The sequence below is a fragment of the Rutilus rutilus genome, assembly GCF_951802725.1.
Source record: "Rutilus rutilus genome assembly, chromosome: 12".
NCBI classification, from domain to species: domain Eukaryota; kingdom Metazoa; phylum Chordata; class Actinopteri; order Cypriniformes; family Leuciscidae; genus Rutilus; species Rutilus rutilus.
The window spans coordinates 4,358,594-4,376,178 of record NC_140217.1 but is presented as its reverse complement, the minus strand read 5'-3'; the positions used below and the strand labels follow the sequence as shown (position 1 = coordinate 4,376,178).

Here is a 17,585-nt window from a genome sequence, read left to right as displayed (position 1 = left end):
CGCGCACGGCGTTGACAAAGGTGTTCCCGCAGCGTAAGCTAGCTTACGCAATACGAGAGAACCTCTCGTAAGAGAACGTACTCGGTTACTAACGTAACCTCTGTTCTCTCTAGAGAGGGAACGAGTATTGCGTAACCCGCCGTGCTCTCGCCACGAGCTCATTTTCGCTTCATGCGACAGAAACCAGCGAAGCAGCCTCTGTTCCTTGCTTATATACGCTAAGCCACACCCCTAATGACGGGCTGTGACGCACTAAGCGCGCCAAGCGCGCTCATTGGACGTGACGTCACGCGCAAGGCTCAGCCATAGGCTGCTGCAGTTGCCGCAGAGCAGCCAATGGGCACGCGACTCGCTTGCCCTAGGTCTGCAGGCTGCCGCACTGCGTTGACAAGTTTTAAAAAATTAGGATAATTTTTGGCTTCAGTATCTCGTGAAAGGAGACTTTCCCGCAGCGTAAGCTAGCTTACGCAATACTCGTTCCCTCTCTAGAGAGAACAGAGGTTACGTTAGTAACCGAGTACGGTTTAATTCCCTCCGTCTTACAAGATTGCGTCCTCAAACACCAGCATCTGAACGCAAGAGAACATGACAGCGTTTATTGTGTTTCGTCTGACGCTCTGAGACGATCTAATTTATGATGGAGGAAAAAAGAGCCACAGTTTCTTCCTCAATTGCAGCAACCATTTTTTTACTGATATTTTGCGCCGATTTCCCAGGAAGTGACGATTTTGTTCTCTTGAACACATTTGAAACGCTGCTTTATTCGTAAATGTTTTATGTGATACTCCAATTTTGCACGTATTTTAAAGGGTTAGTTCACCCAAAAATGAAAATTATCCCATAATTTACTCACCCTCAAACTATCCCAGGTGTATATGACATTAATTAAAAAAATATCCTGGCTCTTCCAAGCTTTACCTGAGATTTTGAAGCCCCAAAAAAGTGCATCCGTCCATCATAAAAGTAATCCATACGACTCCGGGGGGTTAATAAAGGCCTTCTGAAGTGAAGCGATGCATTTTTGTAAGGAAAATATCCATATTTATAACTTTAGTAACTATAATCATCATTTGTGACACTAAATGTCTCTACTATCGCTTTTAATCAATTGAATGCATATTTGCTGAATAAAAGTATTCTTTTTTTTAAATGTAACCTTACTGATCCCAAAAGTAGCGTATCGTATGTCTCCATGTTACATAATTAAATCAATGTTTTTTTGAATACATTTCTTTATTCAGGCCAGAATTAGAGTTAGGGTTCATTTCAGCAGTGGACCCGGAAAGACAACAATATAATGAGAAAAGGACGAGTTCCCATCCTTGATGACTAATGCAAATGAAGAATGTAAAATGTGCGCAAAACCAAGAACAGACAAATATTTACATTACACTGGAGCTGATGGTGTCATGTGTCATTAAGTCCAGTTAAAGCCTTTCCAACCAAAGTCATCATTCAGGGCAGAGAAAACGAGCAGTGCTCATCTCATACCGACAGACAAGCAAGGAACACGCTTTCAGTGAACCTGTGATGTACTGATTCATTTTAGTTTAATGAATTTGTAAGGCATTCAATTATACAAAATGATACAGATATGAAGAGATGCATTCAAATCCTCATTCAGGCTTCATGAAGCTGCATTGCTTCTATACTGACTGCAAATATTCACGCTTCATTTAAACAGTGAAGAATGATAGAAAGTTATTTGTTTATTAAAGGTGAAGTGTGTAATTTTAGTGCCACTATCTTCACCAAAAGTTAAGCCCAGTTTCAAATAGTTTCTCGGTGTCTATTAATGTCTTTTAGTCATTTTTACATGTTAATCTGATTTAAACATCAAAAATACAGATTAACTCAACACACAATCTCAAGAACGATCAGATGTAAACATTAATGAAATACATTATACTACAGTCTTGTTGTTAGTTTAAAGCATCATCATATCAGCTAAAACACCTGATGGACAATGATCAAATTCTGTGGATGTTTCTGTGGTCACAGATTCTGCGCCGGCCCGTTCATAACTCGCCTACGACTGAACCGTTTGCAGCTCAGAAACACACGCAGCTGAATTTCAGTCATCGTGTTTCCTGGTGAGTTTTGGTGAGTTTTTGGCTGTGAGCCGTTCCACCTCTCTCATAAAGCGCAGACACATTTCATCCTGCCACGGCAGAGATACACACTGAACTGACACAGGGAGACCTACGCCATCCTTCACTGCCTGAAAACACACACACACACACACACACACACACATTTGCATCCCATGACATATTACTGATATTATACCATGGGTTTGACTTTGTAATGCAAAAGTAATGCAAATGCAAAAATGCTAAACTTTTAATTTTGCTTAACTTTTTTTTGTTATTTATTAAAATAGCAGCCAATTAAAGTAAAACAATCTACCTAATTATTGCTTCCCCCCTGCCTGGACACAAATTATTGTTGACAATAAATAATTTGGTTGGTGCAATTACATTTGTTCACTAAGGTTGTTCCTACATTGTCCATTCAACCTGCAAACATTTTAAATTAATTATTAATATTATTTCCCCATGTTATAATGTGTGATATATTTCAAAGCATACCAAAACTAACGTAAAACTACCAGAGTTATCAAATTAACTTATTCAAATTAAATGAATCCCAAACATACTGTGACAAGGTTGAAATAATGGAGTGAATAAGAGTTAGTAAGAAAAAAAAAAGAAAAAAAAACACTCTCAACATATATTTGGAATACTGGGAATAATAGTTTTTTAAAAATGGGCTTATTTTCTGTATTGAAATTAGACATAAAAAATAAATTCTCCATATAAGGGCCCTAAAATATACACAGTCCAAATAGTCCCATATATGGCTTTCCTATTGGTTATGGAGTTAAGTAGAGCTTTACATACATCACATGTCTGTTTTATAAAAGAACTGATCCCAGTCCTGATTCTGTATTTGTAATCGTGACTATACTGCCGCCTTGTGGTTGTCAGGCATACAACTCACAATTTATTACAACACTTTAAGGTTGACAAAAACAGCCTATGGATTTAATGCAACTTAACTTCAGTGGTCTTGCACTGTGAAAACCTACCTCAACGAAGAGTTTGTCCCACACGTCTCCATAGACACCCGTATACTGACTGAGCTGTGCCTCGTCCTCTTCCGTCACTGTAGACACGGTCACGGTCCCGGCTGGGAAGTTCAGCAGGTTGTACAGGGATGTGTAGCTGAGAGCACCTTCAGGAGTGGAGAAAAATTACTGCATCTAGGTGACTGTTGAAGGCCTTATGTAATGCTGAAATCATGACTGTCGAGTTAATAAGTAACTTTAAACCGCAGACACCTACTGCATAATATCAAACAGACATTGGATCACAATCTACATCAGCCTTTTTGTAAAAGTCACCATGAAATCAAAATTGACCATTCTTATTTCTAATGGAATATTGCAGTATTTGTTATAAATTATATATCTGTGCACATAATTAGGTGAAAATCAAGCTTTTAATGTTGTTTATTTGTCTGTGGTGTTTTTAATATGCTTTAAGACCAGCCATGTGCACATTCATAAGTCAACACCATTGCTGAGTATTTTCTCCTTAAAACTGCAGTGAACCAAAGACAGCCTCAAAAACACGGTTTGAAATCGCTGGTGTTTCTGACGTCACAAATTACCTTGTAACCAATCAGGTCAACGTGTGGATCTCTGAGCTGGTGTGAGTGAGTGGAGGCGGGGCTCATTTGCATATTCATAGAACAGATACGCTGTTATATGAATATGCAAATGACCCCGCCTTCACTCACTCTGACTTACTGAGTCAAGCTATCATAAGGCATGAAGAATTTTTTTTCAAGGAATAAAACTTTAAATATGTAATTTTGGTGATCAAAGATGAGTTTTAAGGGATACAATTATTGACTACAGGGGGACTTTAACCAAAATAACTTTCCCTTCCTCTTGCAGGATCTCTTCTCGTCTCTGATGATGAGGGCGGGGCAACCTGTCACTCACATGAAATCAGCCAATAGCAAACCACAACCATCCAATCAATTCCTCACGGAAAAAATCAAGCCCCGCCCACATTTGTTCTTGTTCCAGAAGCCGTTTCACTCGGGTATACGACAATAGGGAAGAAAAGTCTATCAAAACTTGTTTCAGGCTGACTTTAAGTAAATCATGAAACAGGAAACACTTTTGCTAGTCACAATTAAATTAACTAGCAATAATAAGGGAATTGAAAACTAAAAGCAATGAGACATGGGATGTGGCACAGTGATTAACAACACAAATTAAATTTCACTTCATGACAAAAAGGTTGCCGACCCCAGGTTTACAGGCACAAAGATAATGTAATAGTAATGTAAATGTGAGGTAAGTACTGGTGATACGGCCGCTGTAATGTAAATTGAAGGCTGGTCCAAGCATAGGGCACAACAAAACGTCCACATTCAGTCTCCTCCACTCTGCTATCACCTCATCAATGTATTCCTACAGATGAGAAAAACGAAAAACCTCAAAATACATACAATCATGTCAGAATAAGAATCACTTTTATACACAGCATGTGCCAGGAAAATTAATTTGCTCATCTGCAGGGAGGCACTGTCACTGTTGGGGGTAACGAATTACAAGTAACGCGAGTTATGTAATCGGATTACTTTTTTCAAGTAACGAATTACTTTTAATTTTACAACAAAATATCTAAGTTACTTTTTCAAATAAGTAACAGGTTTCTTTGTTTTCCCATGTATTGACTGACAGCTCTCCTGTCCCTGGGATTATGGTGCGTTCAAGTCCTCCTGGGAAGTTCGTATTTATGAGATGGGAAGTCGTGTTTACGACGGTATGTGCGTTCAAGTCACTTTCGTCGGAGTAAGATGGCGGTGTATTTTCTCTTAATTAATTACACAAAAATACAGCAAGGTTCTTAAACTCTACTTCTAGAAAATGAAGAACAAAGAAATGTGCATCAGGTGTTTTGCTTTTTTATGTTTTTAATTAATTTATGAAGCCATTGTAAACTTTATCATTACATATTATATTGTTATATTATAATGGCATCATATTCTGTGCACTGTGCAGGCAATTAGCTTACTTCGCTGTAAATAGAAATATCACTGCTAAACACCTTTAAATATTGTGGTATTCTGTCATAAACATCATATGCGTTTCTTTTTTGTTTTTAATGCTGAAGTAAGAGTTGAACTTTCTTCTTCTTCCGGGTCCAGAATCGCAGTACAGCTGAAAGGTTTGTTTGAGCTGCTGTACAGACGTGAATTTGCATTTCCTTCAGCCTGAGGCTTATTCACTTTTGGTGTGAAAGGTCTTTTACATTTGCCAAGAATAGATTTTTTTTCATTTTTTTCATTTTTTTTATTTATTTATAAAAAAACAAAGAAGCAAACCCAGCCCAGGTGTAATATTTTGTTACTCCCTAAAAAAAGTGACTAATTGCATTAATTAGTTACTTTTTATAGACAGTATGTGTTATGTTACGTAAACATTACTGTCTATAAAAAGTGACTAATTAATGCATTTAGTCACTTTTTTAGGGAGTAACACAATATTGTATTACTCTTAAAAGTCTTCTTTTCCCAAAATGAAATGAGGACACATAATAATCTTCTTTTATTTAATTTTTTTGTCAGGATGGCATTTAAATGTTTCCTAGCAGGGATTATAAATGATTCCAGGAATGAAAATGAACAAACAATGTGATAATTCAGTAATAGGCTTCTATTACACTGTGATAATCATCTCTACAATCTCAGTGGTGTTGATGAAAGACCACGTAATATTAATAAAATCAAAATAATACAATTCTACCTCAATATTTACATGATGTCTCCATAATTCTGCTATAGACCTTGCAAGAGAAAAAAAAAAGCTATTAAAGGAATGGTATCATTTCAATTCTGCTCAGTTCTATTGTGAAATATTATTACAATTTAAAATGACTGTTTTCTACGTGAATATATGTTAAAATGTAATTTATTCCTGTGATCAAAGCTGAATTTTCAGCATCATTACTCCAGTCTTCAGTGTCACATGATCCTTCAGAAATCATTCTAATATGATGATTTGATGCTCAAGAAACATTTATGATTATTATCAATGTTGAAAACATTTCAGATTATTGTAGAAAACATGATAGATTTTTGTCAGGATTCTTTAATGCATAGAAAGTTCAAAAATTCACAGTTTGTAATAATGTAGAGGTCTTTACTGTTTAATCGTAACTTAAATTACACTCAAGAACACAAGATTTATCAGCATAATTATATTCATTATGCAAATTAATATTAACAAAAAATGTCTGTAGCTTACCCAACTCCAACACTTGTTTTCAGGCTTGCAGACAACCGCGGATACTGGAGAAAGTAATCCAAACATAAAGAGTTATTATACATATAGAGTTATAAAACATATTAGCTTGAGTAAAACAGATTGCTTAATAGATGCAAATGAGAAACAGAAACAACATTTACAAACTCACAACAGGCTTCAGAACAACAGAGAGTAACTTCTTTATGAAGCCTGGGATCCGCAACAGGGCGGCCTGATCCCGGATACACGGATCAATGGGGCCTGACTTCCTGAAATCACACACATATGAATACAAACATAATGTGTGATTACTATGAATCTACAGCGTCTTTAATGAGGCCAGAAACACTGGAATAGTGACGTGTGAATGTGCTGATACCAGACGTACAGATGACTGTAGAACGTTCTGCCTCCATCAGCCATGACCCCTTTAAAAACAAACTCAAAGAAGACTTCGTAGAGCCGTAGAGGTGGGAAAGGAACCAGCTGAAATGTGAACAACACACTCAAATTTGGAATTTCTTAAGAACTAATCCATTTAAATTATATTAAGCCTTTAAGTTCTGCATAATTAAGGGCGTGGCCACTTGAGTGACAGGTGGATTGCCGCTGTTGTCACTACTAGCCGTTTGTCTGCTGTCTGTTAGCGTCACGTCACCTCAGATAATCCGCCTCTTTGTCCATTTTTTGGTTATCCACTTTGGGCATCAAAAATGCTCTTCAGAAACCTACGGGTGACGTCATGAACACTACGTCCATATTTTTTTTACAGTCTATTTTGATAATAAAATAATCTGACGATTATTGCTTCAATTAGCAATGTTTTTTTGTTTTATTAATTTCTATTATCTGTGCAAAGTCTTGTTTTGCCTTGGACATTTGGATTTGTGGACATTTCTGAGCATTTATTTTCCCAGTTTATCATTTCTGTGTTGTGACACGCGGACTGTTAATCTGTTTATGACTGCTTGTTGACCTTCCTCTGTTTGCTGTCACTCTCTGTTCCTGATGGTTAGCTGACTGTCCTGTCCTGTCCTTGGCTGGTTGCTGACCCTTGACTGTTTGTTTGATTCTACTGTCTTCAGCTGAATCATCTGGAACATGGATCTATTAACCCATTAACCCATTATTTAAAATTAAAAAAATATTTCACATCCTGCCCAATGTTGTCCTCCAAACAGTGTGTGATATAATGGATATAAAAACAAATATACATACAGAAACACACTCATTTGAACATAGTTATTAATTATTACATTCATACAACAACAATAGTTCCTGCTCTCATAAAAATACAAGTACTGGTGTTACATGTGGAATTTGAAAACTACATTTAAATTCACAAGATAGCTATATGTATATTTTAGTCATAATTATTATTTATTTTAGATCTTAAAAGCCATTCAGACTCACAGTCTTTGTCCAGCAAAAAATGGGTGATCTGTATTTTACAAATACATAACTATTTGTTGCGTGTTAATGGTTTGAAAAGGGCATATCCTTTGCTTGCCAACAAACTGCCGATGGCTAATATCAGAACTATTAATGTAGTGTAGTTGTGTACCGTGTGACCCGCTCTCTCCAGCAGGGCTTTAGTCTCCCTGAAGGCCCTGGCCATGCTTGGAGACGGCTGCTGGAAACCATCGTTCTCATAATAACCAATCCTCAGGGGCTCTGAGCTCTCATACACCTGTTTCATAAGAGGAAAGTATCATAGATTCTGTATTTCACCTATAATTGACCCATAAACAAGCATTTGATGTGCTATATTTATACAGGACCTTTTGGTTGAATGGTATAGGAGGAACAGTGGGATCCAACGTGAACATGTCTTGGCAAAGCAGTGCCTGCATAAACAGAGCCACGCTCTCGACGTCTCTTGCCAAAGGGCCAATAGAGGACAACACTGTAATCCAGCACATAGATTATGTCTTATATTTATTTACAGTTCAAAACTAGACCAGCAGTTTGATAAACCTGATCTTACCTGACTTCTGGCCTTTGACAGAAGAACTGATTTCTTGACCACTAAACAAGGATGATATAAAAAATAAAGCAAATCAAAGAACAAGAAAAAACAAGTAGATTATATGCACAACATCTCAACAAAAGAGCTACAGGTGAATCTCACAAAAAAAATGTAAATCCAAAATCAAAAGAAAGAAATAAGAAATGCTATTATGACAATATTTACAGAAATTGAGCACATTTACTGTGACTTTTGTGTCCCTCATTAACATATAAACGTTTTTATATTCAGATACGTTATTATAGGCATTTAGCCCTGTGTTACCAAATTCCCCTTTTTATATTAGTAAATACGCTCATTTTAATTATGAAAAAAACATATGCAAGCAAATTCTAGTATTTTTTTTTTCTTTCTTTTTTGATTTTTTTTTAGATATTAATAGATATAATGCATTATTCAAAATACTTGAAGTTGTTTTCCTATGTTATGCATCCACCCTGTTGCCATTATAACTATCCCTTAATGACCATAATCATACTCTTGATTATGAGATTATGTGTTCTTAATCATAATCAGAATTTACACACAAAAAATTATGACGACATCATCATCACTATGAAGTGACACCTGTACGCTGTAAATGTGTTAACATGTTTTTTCAAATGTTGTTAGATTTGTCTCTTAAATGATCAACTCCGTTACCTTGATAGTAAACTATAGTAAACAATATGGCAAATATGGGCATTAAATTATATTTATATTAACACCTTGTAGTGTCATGACCTTGAGCACAAGGCTAGTAATGGCTCAACATCATGAAACGTTAACCCTGTTACTGTTTAAACATAGCAAAATCTCAACATACATTAATTTACCTTGAGGTGGCACAAGGCATTTTATAAAACACTTGTCTGACAGAATCTTTAAAAGCTTTGTTACACATTTACTGTAGCAAGAACTGCTGTGAACCCTTTGCTTTGGAAAATGAAACTTTTCCTCACCATATACAGTCTCCTCACACAAATGTGACCAAAGACACATACGAACCTTAGCCTCTTCGATGTGGGCTTAAATCCACAAATCCCACAGAAGGCTGATGGGATACGAATGCTCCCTGCAAGATCAGTGCCAAAGCCCAGGATAGATCCGCCTCCTCCGATCAGAGCTCCCTCTCCTCCAGATGAACCGCCAGGCGTCTTCTTGAGGTTGCAGGGGTTCAAGGTTTGCCCATAAATGGGGTTACTGCACTCATAACTACAGTACATACAAATACAAAGGGGTTGGGTTGGTTACAATTGAATAGGGGTGTAACAATATATCGTGTCACAATATATCGCAATACAAAAATGCAACAATAGTGACAATAAGTATTGTGTATAGTTCACCCAAAATGAAAATTACTATGTGAGAAAAAAAAGGTTTACAGCTTTTTAGTGTCAGAACTACATTAAACTACTATATATAATGTTGAATATAATGTATAATAATGCAATGGAGGATCATGTGAGGGTCCTGATAATGCCAAATGTCGTATGTTACCAGTAAAAAAGTATTATTTTTGATATCTAGTCAGTGACAGAGTGCAAGCATATTCGTCTAAAATAATTCTGTTTTTTCAGCTTCAGAATCATGAATATTTGTATTCTGGTGTCACTATTGTCCTGTGCATTGGGTTATCAGCACCAAGTCCAAGCCTATTCATTTCCACCCCAATATACTGTATAACCAAATTTAGCATTTTAATCAACAGTTAATTTTTTTTAACCTTTTACCTTATGTCTTGGAGTATCGCAATAATATCGTATCCCTACAATTGAACTAATCGAAAAAGTCTCAGTGGATACAAAGGTACAAAATCGCTTTCCAGAACCTTCACTCTCTCAGTTCCTCTGTGGTAGAACGAGCTTTCAGCCTCTACCTGATTTCCTGAGACCATCACAACCTTCAAGAGACAACTGAAGACACATTCTCACTTCTGCTCTAGTTTCTGTACTACTCTAGCTGACCCCTGAAACTTGACTTGTCAAATTTCAACTCTCTTAAAATGTTTAATGATTGTGGAGCCCCAGGTGTTTATGACTGAAGATAAACCACTCTTGAATTTGTTTTTCAGTACAAAGGTCTTATCTTGAAAATCATGGGTCAGCATAAGTTAAGCCTTACATATCACACATTTCCCATGTAATAGCAGCCCATAATGCCATAATACCATCATTTTAACAGATGCTAATAAGACCTGTCATTTGAAGAGCTCTTTTGTGAATTCTCTGTTATGAATACTGAGGTCTGCAGGAGAGAAATGAAGTACTAGTATATTAGACTAGTCCTTTTAGAAACAGCATACTAGCTTTTTTAAAAAAAAAAGGCTGAACAGAGGGCTTGCATGTCTCTGTTCTATAGAAAATAGTACCAAATAAATTGCTTTGCGAGGTGAAAAGTTCAATTTCATGAAGAAAGGTCACTGCAAAATGAAAATAAAAATGAGACATTACCTTCATTAAGAAAAAATGAAAGAATGAAAAAAAAAAAAAAAAACTCATCTTTAGGAGCATTATTATTATTATTATTTTATTTTATTTTTGCATTGTGACAATGTTGTGACATGCACACCCGCCCCATTAATAATGTCAGAAAAATACATATTAACTTTATTGACTAAGCTCCAGTAAAAGAGTTGCTAACTGCACGGTCTCTTCATACTCTCTCATTGGCTTAAGATTCATTCCCATGGCTCGTCTTGCTCTGCAAATCATCTGATATCAGCAGGTTTTTCCCACAGGAATGATGTGCAGTGTTTACTCACCTGAGAAGGCCTTGTGGTATGTTGGTCTTGATGAACGGGATGGCGCCCTGTTTCTTTAGCACTGTAACCACCACACTGTCCTTGTCCGCAGGCTGATCCAACTTACCCACAACACCACATGAAGAATCATGACCCTGCACACGCAAACAGGAAGTTACGTAGACCACAAACAGGAAGTCACCTCTCTTCACCTGCGTAATCCTCTGTTCTCATATTGACCTTATATCCAACGTTGTCCTTGATGCTGATCGGCACTCCATACAGAAGACCTTTCTTTTGAGTGTTGATTTCTGTCAGTTGCTCCACAGACTCCATTAAGATCTCAGTGCTGCAGTTCAGATTCTTGTTCACTTCCAGAGCCTTTGAAGTGTGACATTACACATCTCAGTTTGTGATAACAAGTGGTTTCATTCAAACAGACCTCAACAATAAGCACTGAAAATTGCTTAATGTTTGCATTAGTTTTTCTGCTGCTTTTCTGCACTTTTTTCTATCATCCCAAAGTTAAAAAAATATATAATAATAATACAAAAATATATATATATATATATTTATATATATATATATATATATATATATATATATATATATGGAAGCTTGTTTCCGCCACATTATAAAACATTTTAAAAGATAATTGCAACTTTTTATCTCCCAATTGCGAGTTTACATCTCGCAATTCTGACATCTTTTCTCAAAATTGTGAGCTATAAACTCGCACATGCAAAAGTGTGATCGCAAATCACACAGCAATACAGCAAAACATAAAATACCCACAGTCTCTGAAACACAATAGTAAAGAAATACATTTAAAACAGTTCTGGCAAATTGTTTAAAATCGAAACAGAAGTCGGGATAAGAGTTTCTGAGTCTTTTGGACCTGAATCTGGGCATGGAGTTCCAACGGCCTGAGGGAAGCATAGCTTAAACTGGCAGGACAAGGGATGGCTAGGGCCAGCTGCAATAGATTGGGCCTTCTTTGCCACTCTGTTGGAGTAGATGTGGGAGAGAGAGGGGAAGTTGATGCCTACAATCTTGCTACATTCTCACAATTCTGACTTTATAACTCATAATTGCGACTATATCACGCAATTGTGAAAAAAAAGAAGTCGTCAGAATTGTGAGATAAAAAGCCGCAATTACCTTTATACATTTTTTATTCTGTGGTGGAAACAAGCTTCCATATATTATATATATATATATTCATATTCTGTTTTTGTGTTTGTTTTTTTACCACATAAGTATACACTACTGGTCAAAAGGTTTAGATCGGTAAGATTTTTTATGTTTTTAAAAGAAGTCTCTTCTGCTCACCAAGGCTGCATTTATTTGATAAAAAACAATAAAAAAAAAAAAACAGTAATATTGTGAAATATTATGACAATTTAAAATGACTGTTTTCTATTTTAATATATTTTAAAATGCAATTTATTCCACAGATGAAAGCTGAATTTTCAGCATCATTACTCCAGTCTTCAGTGTCACATGATCCTTCAGAAATCATTCTAATATGCTGATTTTATGCTCTAAAAACATTCATTATTATTATCAATGTTGAAAACAGTTGTGTACAATTTTTTTTCTAAATTCTTTGATGAATAGAAAGTTCAAAAGAACAGCATTTATTTTAAAATAGAATATTTTCTAACATTATAAATGTCTTTACTGTCACTTTTGATCAGTTTAACTCCTCCTTGATGAATAAAAGTATTGATTTATTTTATTTCTTTCCCCCAAAAATAAAAATAAAATTCTTACTGACCCCAAACTTTTGAAGGGTAGTGTTTATTGTTACAAAAGCTTTCCATTTCAGATAAATGCTGTTCTTTTGAACTTTCTATTCATCATAGCATCATGAAATAAAAATGTCTACAATAATCTGAAATGTTTTCAACATTGAAAATAATCATAAAAGTTTCTTGAGCATCAAATCATCATATTAGAATGATTTCTGAAGGATCATGTGACACTGAAGACTGGAGTAATGATGCTGAAAATTCAGCTTTGATCACAGGAATAAATTACATTTTAACATATATTCACGTAGAAAACAGCTGTTTTAAATTGTAATAATATTTCACAATATGACTGTTTTTGTTTGTATTTTTAATCAAATAAATGCAGCCTTGGTGAGCAGAAGATACTTCTTTTAAAAACATTAAAAATCTTACAGATCTAAAACTTTTGACCGGTAGTGTATATGCACGCAGATATATGATTTCAATCATGAAAACTCTCTGAATAGTTTTAGCATGTTACTGAATATGGCAATGTTAATGTATTTGGTCTTGGCGGACTCGATTCTCCTGCTGATATTGCTGCTGCTGCACAGTAAGTATGGACTTGCTACTAATAATAGATACACAGACAAGCTGCTATGAGAATGTAAGATATGCTGCTGCTGCATAAGCAGACATACGCAAATCCCATAGCAGATCTGGGCAGGTGGAGCTGGGGAGGTGGAGGGGTTCAGACTAGCCTACAGCGAACACTGAACCAGGCTATTTAAATGTTGAGCAAGCAATCTCATTGGCTGCAGAATCAGCAGAGACAGAGTCCTGCACGCGGGCCACTGCTAATATTTGATGTAACAGGTAGATTAATATTTACATTGTCATTTGCAGTGCAGGTGCGGGCCGGGAATCAACAGGCACGACGGACTGCGGGTCCAATAGCTCAGACTATTTCAACTCAATCCGGTACCTTCTTATAACCAGGCAACCAGCTGCTTTCAAACGGTCCTGTGCTGGTTTGTGCTCACACTCTCTGTTAGTCTGAAGAAGGCTATGTTCTTTTCATTTATAGAGACTGTAATTTACAAGCGTCTTCATAGCCTGTGATTTATGCACATTTGTTCAAAATAGCCTGTATGGGCAGATTGTTCATATGATCCAGGCAAAAGTTTAGTATTTTTTACACGACGGATACACGCTCTTATCTTTTTTCTGTTAATTATTACTATGTTGGGCTGCATGTCTATTTTTCTTAAATGCATCAACTCAGAATGCCTAATGTTGGATTGATTTCCCACATTATGACCAAATCAATTCAAATTAATTATTTTCCATGTACTATAACTGCAATGTTATATTTTTAGAAATTAGAACTTTTCTTTCTTGAAGAGACATATTTATTTACTTATTTAATGAGATTTATAATTCGAGTAAAATTTTTAACTATTAGTAAATGGCATCTAGAAAAGACAGCAAAAGTATTAAAAGTTAAAAAAAGTTATTTGTAAACCTCTGAAGCTGGGAATAAACTCATAAATCCCATGAAGAGTTATCGACAGGTAAAATATGGCCGCAGTCACAACCTTTTCCATGTAAGCATGTAGAACAGCATCCGGTTGCAGGGATCCGTCCTCGAGTTTCCCGGTGAGTTCCGACAAAGACAGAGATACTATTGAACTGCTCTCAAAGTCTGGGTTCTGGAAAGATGCAGGAAACAAACATCAGATGTTTACATATTCACCTAGGGGAGACTGGGGCTAGTTGTCACAGTGGCTTGATCTCACTAACTTGAGGAAAAAATCCAGTTACACAAATGCTTATATTCTCTAGAGGTGGTTTTCTGTGTTGGTTTCCAAACATTTAGTCAAAAATATATAGGGAAAGTTTTCCAGTATCATAGCATTTTTTGTAATATAATATCTGTTAAGATGAACACCAAACTCACATACATTAGGTCAAAAGTCAACAATATAGTGAAGATAAATTAAGGGTTGTTCTCCATAAAAGTCAGATGGGGGAAAGTTTTAATTGTATTAATTTATTTAAATTCTATGGATTTATGGATTGATTACTTAATTTAATAAATAATTTAATTGTATTTAATTTGCTTTAAATGTATTAATTATTATATCATAGAAAAAACAATGGATTTTTGTTACCGCTTCCACTTTTACAGTAACATAAATTTTGCTAAAAAATTCTATTCAGCAGTGGCAGGTTCAGCTGTGACAACTTACACAATATAGTGACAACATGATCATTTCAGAGTTTCAAAAGCCGTGAGAACCATGACTTCTAAATGCATGACATGCATATTCATAAACACTTACTCTATACATAATGCATATTTCATTAACCCTCTGATGGTCCTCGGTCATTTCTGACCGAATAATTTTCTGTTTTGAATTTCTAAAAATCACAGCTTCATCGGAAGGTTATGATACTTGGTGACTTTTTTGGCATTTGGTATGTGAATACAAAAAAATATTGAGGTCATGAATCATGATCCGAGCATGCTAAGTGGTCGTAAACAAAAAGAGTCACACTCGTGGTCTTCGGTCAAAAATGACCGACCCATAGGAAATGAATGGGAAATTTACAAAAACACAAAAATTCTCAGAATTTTTGTCTGTACAATCTACAAATCAGCCACGATTCTAAAAAAAAGTACACCGCAGTAAAGGGGTGACACTCTACAACATCAAGAGTGCAAAAAATTCACACCCACCCACACACACACACACACATACAAACACACTTTTATACACACCAATAAATTCAGATTACAAAAAATCTGTTTTGAATTTTTTTAAATCACAGCTTCATTGGAATGTTACGAAACTTGGTGACTTTTCTGGCATTAGGTATGTGAACACAAAAAAAAAATTGACGTCATGATTCGAGCATGCTAAGTGGTCGTAAAAAAAATAGTCACACTCATGGTCTTCGGTCAAAAATGACCCCCATAGGAAATGAATGGGAAATTGACAAAAAACACAAAAATTCATAAAAAAGAAAGAAAAAAAGTGCTCAGCAATGAAGGGGTGAAACTCTAAAACATCAAGAATGAAAAACATAACATAATTAATTATTATAATTAATATATATATAATTAATATAATAATTATTAAAATTATTAAAATAATAATTAATAATATGTTATAAACCTTGGCAAAAAGTATTATTTGAGAATTTAAAAAAAAATACATTCAATCCACATCTTAAAAGTAAGTAATTTGGTCCAAAAACAACTAGAATTCACAAGCATCTCCATTTAGAGCTATTACAGGCATCTAGTGGTAAACCCATGCAATAACATGATTTATTTAATTTTATGTTTAATAAATTGATTTTTTTTTCTTTTCTTTTTTCTGAAAGCCTAGTCTCTATTTTAACCGAAAATACCGCATAGAAAAATAATAATAATAATAAAAAAAACATTATTTTCAATGGCAAAAAATGGACTATAAATATTGCATAAATATTAATAAGTTCAATCAAATTGTCTCAAAATACTAAATTAAAAAGAATAAATATTATAGAACAAAAATAAATTGCATTGGTTTTTACTGGGATGGAGGAAGTTTCATTTTTAGGTGTCCGGTCACTTCTGACCGGTAAAGGCCCCAGTGTGACTGATAAACGAAGACCATCAGAGGGTTAATAATTGATGCATGTTAGATTTTTATTACCTGTATTTTAAATTGTTGCACCGCTTGTTCAGCCCGTTGAAGTGATTCATCACGTCTCTTCCGTGCGTTTAGTATTTTCTTCTGAATCTTCTGGTTATTTCTCCATTTCCAGAAGAGAATTAACGCACCTGTACCGCAAACTATGGCTGCAAACATCGGCGTCCAGTTAATATTCATATCTGAGGTAAGTTGTTGCAAATTAAAACTCTCCATAACTGTTGCTCAATGTTGTTGTGACCTGTTGAGACAGTGTGTAGTCTGTCTCTGGGTCTGTAAGAACCAGAGGCGGCCTTACTTATGTTTCACCCGTTTCAATTGAAACAGGCCCCGCCCTCCAACAGACCAGCAAAATCCCATTCATTTTCGCTGTAGGATATTGATTTTCAGCCATAATGTCTAAACCATCCAAGTTAGATTGACCACGAGCTACGAGGTTGTGAAACGAACGTGTCTGCTCCTATAAAAGCCACAAGGTATAAAAATCAACCTTGTTATTTGCGATCTTCTGGAGAAATACTACACTACCCATAATTCTAAGCAAAACACTGACGTCTCTCTTACCACGGTCGACCTCGCGCCTCGGTTACCATGGCGACGTTTACCGCCTCCGCGAGCGGTGATCGGTAGTTTAGGGCTGCGTCCGAAATCGCGTACTATGTGAGTAGGTACTACATTTAAATTACGGTCACATCAGCGCGAAAATTTAAAGAGCCCGTTCCACTGACTGCAATGTTTTTAGTTCTTCTTTCCGCTTTCGCTGCGTTTTTATGTCGTTCGTGCTCACAATTCAGAGTCGTCGGTCAGTTGCTCGCACACACACACACACACACACACACACACACACCTGTGAACAATGACAGATGTTGATTTTTGGTAAGGAAAAAGTAATTTATTTGCTTGTGATATTACCATCAATGAATAAACATGAATGAATCAATAGTATGCGTGTGTTTATCTCTGTTGATTCATTCATGGATGGCAATATCACAGTGTGTGTGTGTGTATATATGTATGTACTATGTAATATATATATATATACACACACACACACAAACACACAGTG

The 17,585-nt window shown here is 35.7% G+C and overlaps 1 protein-coding gene across 1 annotated transcript; it reads right to left on the bottom strand.

Moving 5' to 3' along the window:
- Window positions 1-1,110: 1,110 nt before the first annotated feature.
- On the bottom strand, window positions 1,111-16,810 carry LOC311301049 (fatty-acid amide hydrolase 1-like). The gene is made up of 15 exons (XM_084425884.1): window positions 16,523-16,810; window positions 14,414-14,527; window positions 11,320-11,460; window positions 11,101-11,234; window positions 9,345-9,551; window positions 8,316-8,356; window positions 8,110-8,234; window positions 7,893-8,018; window positions 6,717-6,814; window positions 6,498-6,597; window positions 6,329-6,372; window positions 5,828-5,867; window positions 4,381-4,489; window positions 3,092-3,237; window positions 1,111-2,221 (listed from the first exon to the last, which is right to left on the bottom strand). The coding sequence occupies exons 1-15, from the start codon at window positions 16,733-16,735 to the stop codon at window positions 2,075-2,077; spliced, it is 1,785 nt and encodes a 594-aa protein (XP_084282010.1). The 5' UTR covers window positions 16,736-16,810; the 3' UTR covers window positions 1,111-2,074.
- Window positions 16,811-17,585: the final 775 nt, after the last annotated feature.